This window comes from Puccinia triticina, chromosome 8A (genome assembly GCF_026914185.1).
Source record: "Puccinia triticina chromosome 8A, complete sequence".
Taxonomy (NCBI): Eukaryota; Fungi; Basidiomycota; class Pucciniomycetes; order Pucciniales; family Pucciniaceae; genus Puccinia; species Puccinia triticina.
The window spans coordinates 992,193-1,002,418 of record NC_070565.1 but is presented as its reverse complement, the minus strand read 5'-3'; the positions used below and the strand labels follow the sequence as shown (position 1 = coordinate 1,002,418).

At 49.5% G+C, this 10,226-nt stretch overlaps 1 protein-coding gene across 1 annotated transcript; it reads right to left on the bottom strand.

The window, feature by feature from the left end:
- Positions 1-387: 387 nt before the first annotated feature.
- On the bottom strand, positions 388-1,142 carry PtA15_8A113 (uncharacterized protein; the record flags this gene model as incomplete). Its single annotated transcript, XM_053171511.1, has 3 exons — positions 388-821; positions 939-977; positions 1,088-1,142. The coding sequence occupies 3 exons, from the start codon at positions 1,140-1,142 to the stop codon at positions 388-390; spliced, it is 528 nt and encodes a 175-aa protein (XP_053022767.1).
- Between the last annotated feature and the right edge of the window lie 9,084 nt (positions 1,143-10,226).

The following is a 10,226-nucleotide window of genomic DNA, read 5'->3' as shown; positions in this document are numbered from 1 at the left end:
GCAAGTCACATTGTACTCCCCCCCCCCCCCCCCCCCAAGCTTCTTGAATTGTTTTTTGAGTGTTGGTGCTCAAGAAAAGCCTTGAACACCAACTTGCAAAAGTACATGCAAGTCATGCATGGCCAACTTTGAATCCCCCTAGTCTATGTACAATAGCTGTGACAGGTGTTGCAGTTGAGATCTCGGACAGTTTTGAGCTTAACAAAGCCTTGTGAGTCTCTGGAGGAGGGCCCCGCAGGGTCTCTATCTTGCAAAGTGTGAGGCAGAAGAGGGACTGACTAAGTTTGAGACAGTGTTGCAACAAAAAGTTGGAGTGCCTACAGCCTGACCCTAGATATATGTGGAAGACTGTCAACTACACATATATTAATTCCAAAATAAAATCTATTACAGTACTTCTTTCAGCGGAGTACCCATGTCGCCCGAAGTATTCAAGGCTGTCCCCGGTGACCACACTTCCTTCATCGCATTATAGATGTATCCAAGATATTTTCCCATCTGCTGGCGTTTTGATTCCATCCTCTGTTTGATATGTGAGATGATGATTTGATTAAATGGAGTTCTGTCTGCCGGGTTAATACCACTTATGCCACAAAACAAGTGTCCGTAATATCCAATCTGCACTGCGCTTTCATCACTAACACCTTGGATTGCGAATAGTTCTTCTATGGCATCGTTGAGTGCGATTATCATCTTGGAGCTCGGTTCCTCCCCTAGTTTGGCTTCGATTAAATACTGCCGCGACAGCTGCTTGAGTGGTGATTTTCCATAAAGGTATCTAGATTCGAAAGCCATTTCAACGTGGACCGATAGGAATTTCTCTGTGTCGCAGATCATGGCGAATTTGAGAGGGACGAATAAAGGAAATATGAGTATCAGCTTGTTGTCCAGATGAAAGAAAATGGTGCTATAAGAAGTTCTACTCGCAAAATACTTACCTCCACGGAGAAAAGCCATGGTAGTATCCATATTGTTATCTAAACACACATAGGCAGAAAGGTAGTCATGATTGATTCAGCACCGCCAAGGGTTGAAGACCGATTTCAGAGAATGAAACGAGTTTTCTTAGTGGGAACATTCCACTTACAAATCGTGTTCTTCATTATTTCTAAATTTTTCGAATCCTCTGTCTTGGCGATCATGCTTTTCACACTTTTCGGAACCTCTTCGGGCTGATCTTCAGATGAGGTTCCCACTTTTCTGGCCAACGTCTTCACAGACTTGGGGAGTGGTAAACACCCTAACGGCGCGAACATGGTTCATCAGAAGATTTTTTTTGTCAGTAACCTTATAGCACATGGACAGCTCAGTAGGACTAGGAGTTCTTTTGGAAGAGATCATCTTGCGTATTAAGTTGCTCGCGTAGGAAATTTTTAGAAAAGACTCGCCTTGTTTACTGGATGGCCCAGCTGCGAGCTCATTGGACTCGATTTCCGGGTGTGCCATTTGAGAAGGCAGTCGGGCACTCTCAAAATCACGTGCGTACATAGCAAATACCGGATAAGATTGAGAGAGCAGTAATAGCCAGGCCAAAATCCCTTTGGAAAACATATTCGGCAGGAGGACTAGGATTTGTTTGCTAAGAAATTGCACTGGTTGCTTTTTCTTGATGCTCTCCCGTCAGATTAGACAGATTTAAATTTATGAAAGAAGGTTGTCTGCTATGGATTGGTGGCCGAGTAGGTGGAGGGCTGGATAAATCATATGTAAGGGGGCCCGACGGTCGGAGTAGATCGGAAGCGTAGAAGAGTTCCGGATGCAAAACACAAGTGTTTTGTATGTATGCGAACCAGAAGAATATAGCCCTGGACCCACACCAATCGCGCCAGCTATTTCTGACTTCGGATTCGGCTTCTCAACAACGCGTTTCAGCTGTACACCACAGGAACGATCAAGAGAAACCTCACCGTTCCGAGAACGGCAGCTCCAGTCCGTCGTCCCCTGAACCCGCGGGACGTTTGAGGGCTAACTTAACTAAGCCCCTCCCTTTGCGGAGGGGGGACGCCGTCCCGCAGGGACTCTCCCCTTCGGAGGTCGCTACGCTCCCCCGAGGAGGAGGGAATTAGCTAAGTTAGGTTTGAGGGGCGCGAGGGTCCCAAGACTGTTGAGACAACCCGGCCCTCTGATCAATAACTTGTCAAACTCCCTTCGCAGTTGCATAGCGCGGTGAAAAGCGAGCTTGACTATCCGAGAAGTCGTGAAGCATCTCCGAAGGAGGGGCTTATCCATTCCTTGCACTGCCGCGACGGGTCTCTCCTGGTACCTGTCGGGAGTGAGGGGTTTACGGTAGTGACAGGAGGCTTCAGGAGCCTCTGTCTCTCTTCAGGCGCGCACATAGGCGTGCCTATGTGCGCGTTCCCGTTTGCACCGGGTAGCTGCTTGCCAAGTGCCCTTGGACATGCATAATCTCAGTTCTTCCTACGTGTTCAGACTCGTAGGTGTGGAGAGGACTCTCCAACCTAGTGTCCTAGGCCGTCTCGGATGCCTGTAACGGCATCCCAAGGCGGCCGCGTGTGGGTCGGGGGAGAGTTTTACCCCGTGTCCCCCGAGCCCCAAGAGTGCGTAGGGATTACTTCGCGTCTTGCAGGCTCGAGAGGAGGGAAAAACCCCCTGAGCAGAAGAAAAGAAAAGAGCACGCATGGAGGGGGATCCGTGCTAGACCCTAGCGGGTTCTACCGGTCCTCCTTCCTGCAGATCTTGGGTGGGCGGGTGGTGTCGAAAAAGGAAAAGGATGATGTCGAGGTTGTGATTAGAGCTGACACTTGGCACGCGGGTACCCGTGGCGGGTGCGGGTACTGGAGGACTTCCCGCCGATCTGGAAACCCAGATTCTCCCAGATTTTGCAGGGAAATCTAGGCAGATCTAGGATTTGGGACAATGGAGCCCAGATTTCCCCGCAAAATCTGGAAAAATCTGAGTTCCCAGATTGACAGGAAGTCCTCCACTAGCCTAAATTTCCCCTCAATCTGGACACCCGCACCTGCACCCGCACCCGCGCCCGCACAGGCAGGTACCCGGGTGCAGGTGGCAGGTACCAGCGGGTGTCTTGGTTTTTGATTGGTTGCGCGGGGCCGCTGGGTTTTCACAACCCATCTTTGGATGTTGAATTTTGTGGGATGGTGGCCAGCCTGCCAGGCATCGAGATCAGGAAAATGGGTTGTTCCAAAGAGTTTAAGTTGGAGGTCATGGAGTTGCATGGGCCTTGGACAATCCCACCCGCCAACAGTCGCCATCTTGGCTCTGTGAAAGCGGGCAGTAGCAAACAAGTCCCACCTCGTCCTGCCAAGGGGGATCTAGGTGAGGGGTTAGATCGCTTCTTGCTTTGTGCCATAACAACGTGAGGTGTTTCGATTGGGAACTCAAGAGTGAAGCTGTGAGCAGAGGTTCCAATAGATCAGAGTTGGTGGCAGGCTTGCTGCAGTGCAGGTACCCGGTACCCGGCTGTCCCCCGTACTGTGGCCAAGAAATTTCCTTAGCAGGCAAGCCGCGCAGCTAGCTGCATTCCCCAGTAAGCTGGACGGGTATCTGGCGGGTACCCACCCATTTTTTTGAGGAAAAACCAGACACCCGCACCCGCAAATGGGTACTAGGGGCCAGCTCTAGTTGTGATACTAGCTAGAACGCTGTGGGTAGTAGACGGATGACTGGAGTGCCTGGGGACTGGGCAGAGGCCCAAAGTCTTCTTCCCTTTATGTTCCCCTGGCTAGCTCATCTGGGCCCAGAACTTGGTCCGGCGCTGTGTCTCCATGCCTCTTGGGTGTCCTAGCCATCTGTAGTTACAACTGCTGATGCGTTGGGGGTGGCTTGGTTCTGATGCCCCAAAGCCACCTAAAGCACTGTTTTGCCTATTGTCGGAAACTGGAGCTGAGGCTTGGACCCCTAGTTGTGAGGACCGGCCTACTATTCAGTTAGCTATGTATAGGCTATGAAGTTTATCCAAGAGGACAACTCGCCAAGTGCTTGAATAGTAGACCGATTTGGCTCAATAATGAGTTTGTTTTATAAAGTATAGAGATATGTAATTTCTCGGATTTATAATATGAAGAACCTAATGACAAAGAATATCTCAATGAGAAAAGAGAGAAAGAGGGAAAAAAAACTTTGGGAGAGAGGAAAACATAACCTCCGGAAAGAGCAACAACTCCAATGACGCAATAAGAAAAAAAATGGCATTGCCATGCGGATTGCATTACATCATCTCAATTAAGAGTAGTTCCAATGTGCAATAAAATTAATTGATCCAAATAAAAGATAAGTCAGCCATATAAAACTAATAAAATTCAGAATTATAATCAGTATTTGTTACAAAATTAGCCTTGCCTATTACCCTTAAAAGGTTATGATCATTTTGAGATGTTACCTGTTTTAGGGAGTTGAAAAATCAACTCCCATGAATTAATTAATCGACTCCCAAAAGTCGTTTACGTCGCGCAGACCACCTCTGGACGTCCGTCCCCGGTCCGCGGGACCAAATTATGACCCGCGCGCATTTTGGGAGTTGGAAAATTAATTCTACTCTCAAGAATGGGAGTCGGAATTTCAATTTCACAAAAAATGACAGAAAATTAAGAAAAATTTATACCTCCGCATGTAAGAGCCGGAGCTCTTCACTGAGCTATGGCGTTGGCACAGGGGAGACACCGATCTCCTTAGTTTCTGCTACCAACGTCGGGCTTGATTGCAAATGGGGAACTAGCTCAGAGAGACAGTCAGTCAGGGGTCAGGTCTCTGCTATATACAATTGATCTTAAGGGAAGGGAAGAGGAGAATGGAAACAAGAGAAACTTACCTAGCTCAGAGAGACAGTCAGTCAGGGGTCGGGTCTCTGCTGAGCTAGGAGGGGCGGTGACGGCGGGACTATAAGGAACTGTTGTTGTTCTGGTGACATGTTTGTGAACTCCATAGCATCCGCGGCGCGGGGGGTTTACAGTCTCCCCCCCTATAATAAAGAAGGAAGAGTGGAGGGAAGAGTGAGAAGAAACAGAGGAGGAGGGCAGTTTTGGCTGGATGGGAGAGTTTATGTAAAGGGCGGGAGAGGCAGAAGTTTGAGGTTGGGGAGATGACAGTGGGAGCAGTGTTGACTCTGGTGGGGTCGGTGGGACGGGAGGGGAAGACGCGGGGCAAACAAACAAGGTGGGCACTGAGGAGTGTAGCTTGATGGTCAGGAATCTGTTGTTATTGAGCGTCGGTAGCCGTATCTTCCGTACTGTGTCAACGGTACCGCGTAAGCATCTACCCGCATTGAAATGATGGAGCACTCGGGCTGGATTCTTATCGTGGGTTGGGTGAGAGGGGACATACCCCTCATCTCCGGAAGCGTCCTCTGCCAAGCCTTGAGTCAACTCGTCGAATGAACCTGTCTCGAATAATGGCACATTTGCCTCCATCGCTTCGCCCTGCCAGAAAAGCCGTCGCTCCAGGTCGAGCAGCTCTGCTGTGGCCGCTACCTGTGCCTGAGTGGACGACAGATCCGCTCCGTCATTCATCTGTAGCGTAGCCTCAACATCTGCCCGTAGCGTAGCCTTGATATCCGAAAGTGAAGAGATTGCCGCCGTATAGTACTCCTCATACTCCATCTCTGCTGGAGAGCCACGATCCTCTTCCACTCCAGCTAATCCTGCCAGTTTCCCCACTGGCCGGCCCGGCTGTGTGGAAGTCAAACGCTGCCCCATCGCCTGTGCCTTTGTCCAGGCCTGGGGGCCACATAATCCGCGGGTTTTGGGGGGACAATGAAGCTGGTGGGAATCTCGACAGGACCGCGGTAGACTGGCCCGGGACACGTGCCAGCTGCGTAGCCACAGTGCTGCTTGCAATGATGGCACTTACCAAGCGAGTCAAGGTAGGCGTGGATCCGCCAGACGTACTCTTCCTTGGGCAGATTCGGAACGGCCGAGGTGTTTTGCAGTTTGTTGGGAACCACCGGATGACTGGCCAAAGCGAATCTTGGCGGTTTTCTTGGGGAGAGCCTCATAAAACGCGCCGACCCGTCAGACGAACTCTTTAAATTTTAAATCCTTCTGTTTGAGGAGGTCCAGTTTGTAGACCTCCTGTTCGAGTTCGTTTGGGAGCCCAAAGGTCATCCCCTCCGCGAGCTTGTAGTCGGTGAGAGATTTGCCCTCGAAGTTGATCATACGCTGAAGAGTGCGCGCTTGTGTCGTGAATTGGTTAAACGACTCTGCATCCGTCATACTCAGATTGCGCACCTGCCTCCCCAGAACTCTGGTCCAATCAGACGGGAGCGCAGTGTCAAATAGTTCGTCTTTGACGTCTGTCCATGAGAGGGTGAGGAGATGGGCGGCCGCTGACTGATAGAAGGAGAGAAGGTTTGTCTCCGAGATCAACCAGCCGATGAGGAGAGTTTTATGCCGATCCTCCGTGATTTCTTTGGATGTGAAAAAGAATTCCACACCGTTGATCCAGACGAGAAAAGGTTCAATCTCCATGTACGGGCCCGTGTATTTAGGGGTGTCAGTAGTGTTGACTTTCCGAAGGTCCACCTGGCCTGATGGTTGTTGGGAGGGTTGGTTAAGAAGATTGATGAACGCTTCCTCAAGTCGACCCATGCGGCCTTTGTTTACTTTGTCGCTGCGGGCCAGGCGGGCCGTATATTCTGCGCGTTCCGCTTGTGCCTGCACAATGCTAGCCTGCTGTGCCGCCATCATCATCTTCATGTAATCCTTTGTCGAGAGATTGGAGGTTGTCAACGAAGGAGCTGGGGCCGAGGATCCGGCTGGGGTGGTGGTATTTCCCGCGTTCGGCAACCCAGTGTGGTCCATTGGTGTGGGCTGTTTTTTGTCTCCAGCCGAACCGGGAGCGAGGGAGGAGCCGTCCATGAGTGCTGCACGAGTGGGTGATGGTGGAAGAGGGTGGGCTTCGGGTGGAAGAGGATGTTTGGACGGGGAGATTGTCAGGGGTGTTGGCTCAGAGGCTTCAATGTGGGTCCTAGTAAGTAGAGAGTCTTGGAGAGGGGATGGAAGAGAAGCTGGAGCCGAGCCGACAACGAGAGGGGGGGGTTTGGAAGGGTCTCGGACGGTTCAGTTGGGTCCAGAAGGTATGACGTCGGTGTGGTCTTGGTCCTTTGGGCCGTTAGGGCAGCCTGTTGCAATCGTCGTTGTTCCGCTTGCGCGCGGCGTAGAATGTCTTCAGGGTCAGTGAAAGGGAAGAGTTGGTCGGAGGAGGTCGTTCGCCGGGTTGACATCAACAAAGAGAAAGAGGTTGGGTGGGCAAGGAAGTTAGGAAGAAGTAAGGGTTCCGAGTAATAGAGTCCAACAGTCCGTTGAGTTGGCAGGTTAAGTTCGGAGATTCCGTGAGTTCGTAAGATAAGTCCACGCAGCGGAATAGTCAGATCCAAGCTTCAGTCAAGTTGGTTCGCTGCGATCAAGTTCGGAAAAAAAAATTCTTTTGATTGCCGTCGTCGGAATCAGAAAAAAAAAGTGTAAGAGCCGGAGCTCTTCACTGAGCTATGGCGTTGGCACAGGGGAGACACCGATCTCCTTAGTTTCTGATACCAACGTCGGGCTTGATTGCAAATGGGGAACTAGCTCAGAGAGATAGTCAGTCAGGGGTAGGGTCTCTGCTATATACAATTGATCTTAAGGGAAGGGAAGAGGAGAATGGAAACAAGAGAAACTTACCTAGCTCAGAGAGACAGTCAGTCAGGGGTTGGGTCTCTGCTGAGCTAGGAGGGGCGGTGACAGCGGGACTATAAGGAACTGTTGTTGTTCTGGTGACATGTTTGTGAACTCCATAGCGTCCGCGGCGCGGGGGGTTTACACCGCACTGGGGCACCTAAAGTGCCCCAAAATTTTACAGCGGCCATCAAGCACTCTGAATAAAGCCTGATGAGCTTCACGGCATTGGCACACCACAGGAAAGGGGTGTGCTACTGTGGGTCTAATTTGGCGGATTTCCTTAGTAGGAAATCCGCCAAAGCCTTAGCTACAGTGCCCCAAAGCCCCCCAAAATTTTACAGTGGTCATAAAAGCCTCTGAATGGCACATGGTGAGATTCTTGGCATTAGGAAACCCCAGGAAAGGGGTGTGCTACTGTGGGTCTAATTTGGCGGATTTCCTACTAAGGAAATCCGCCAAAGCCTTTGCCACAGTGCCCCAAAGTGCACCAAACTTTTGGATCATGAAATAAAATACTCTGTAACCAAATGGTTAGCTGCAAGACAGTAACACACCAGCATAAAATAATTTTGAGGCAGCAGGGGCTTTTGGTTATATCTGCTACTAATTGACTCCGAAACAGATAATAGTGCCTCCGCAACAGTTGATAGCGCCTCTGCAAGAATTAATAGTGCCCTGTCACAGTTAATAGTGCCTCCGCCACATTTAATAGTGCCTCCGCCACAGTTAATAGTGTCTCCGCCACAGTTAATAGTGCCTCTGCCGCAAAGCCCATGAGGATATCTGTTGGCCCATGGAGATCTTCATGGGCCACCAAAATCCCATGAGGGTATCTGTTGGCCCATGGAGATCTTCATGGGCTACCAAGAGCCCATTAGCTATGTGGGGGCTCATGGATGGGCTTTCTGGGAATTCAAAGGACCATGGGCTATTCAGTGGCCCGGGTTGATACTTCTAGACCACCAAAAGCCTATGTTGAGATTTTGGGTCCATAAAAAGCCCAAGAAGCTCCCAGGGCAAGGCAAAACTCCTTCAATTTCAATACTGCAATGTGCTGTTGGGGCAGGCCCGTCTCAGGCCCGCTCAAGGCCCGCTCAAGCCCGCTCCAGGCCCGGCAGGCCCGTGAAAAAAAAACCATCCCAAAACATTGTCCAATGATTTTTGCTCAGTTTGGGACATCTTAATTTTTTTGGCTCAGCATGCTCAGTTCCCCTGAGTGAAATTTTGGTTTTATTTTTTTTATGTTGACTTGTTTTTTTTTTTGGGCAACATAATAAATTTTTGTAGTGTAACTGGAAGCAAGTTACCCAATTAATCTGGCTCACTCAACATTGCCGCAATGGCATAATTAACCCAAAGAATCAACGTGCAGTATCCTGTCCTTTTTGAAATTGAAGTGTAGAAGCAAGGGTTCATCAACAAACAAACACTTCAACCTAGGGCTGGACCCCACAGGGTACCCTAGAGCATCCAGCCCTACCGTGGTAATACCTGACAAAAAAAGCTAAGGCTTATGCTCCCGTGGAAATACCCGCGGGGAGCGGGTTGGGTACACGTGTAGATGCAGGTATCTTACCCGGCAGTTACCCAACAGTATGCCCATAAATTGTGAGGTATACCCGGGGGTACCCGGCCTCTCTCTCCTATTTCTGAAAACTTGGGACAGATTATGTACCACAACCAGCTAACAAATCCACCACCACCAGCCCAAAACTCAATTACCTTCCCTTCGCTCTCAGGAATGGTAAAGTGCTTCCTTGCCATTCCTGCCACCAGTGCATCATTGGAGAAAGTCTTTTTGAAATCAAAAAATATCATTGGTCCCCAGCGGTCAAGTCTTGACCCACACTCAGTCAAGCATCTCCTTTGTCAGCCACTGAGAAAACTGTCCATGTGCCTACAATGATAATTACATCTCATATAACCCAATGGCTAAAGGCTACCTTAAGGTTGATCTTGATCTTGTGTAAGATCCTGTGTTCAACCCCTCCTGTTGTCTTATAATATTACTTTTGTTGCAATCATCACTTTATATGTACTAAACTGTATGATTTCACACTTATTATGTATTTACCTTGATTGAGAATAATAATGTACTAATGGAGTATATCTCTCTATGGATTTACCATACATAGAGAGATTACATAATTATTCATGTAATTCCTCCTCTGAATTCCGTGGACCTCTTCCCCCTCCTTGGAGTTAAGGATCCCTCTGGGGCCTTGACTCGAAGGAGGATCAGGTCCCTGTAATATAAAAAGGGGGGGGATCTTTCCTCTGGAGAGACCTTTCCCCCCAGATTATTACCATACAAACCCGTGCACCTTACTAGAATTATAGTGAGTGGGGTTTTCCAATAGTCTACTAACCTTTTCCTTTACAGCTTCAATCTCTCTTCATGTATCTCCTCCTAGGTACAGGTGTTTGTTATCACACCTGTAACCTAGAAGATAAGTGGTTTATCCCTTATAAGCAACGGCGCTTGGCTGAGTTTTCGCCGCGTCCCCTTACTCACGTAAGGGTGCTAGTCCCTCCGCCTTCCGGCGTTGAGTTGGACTTTTTTCCACTGGCCATCAGGCTATAGTGTGACCCTTA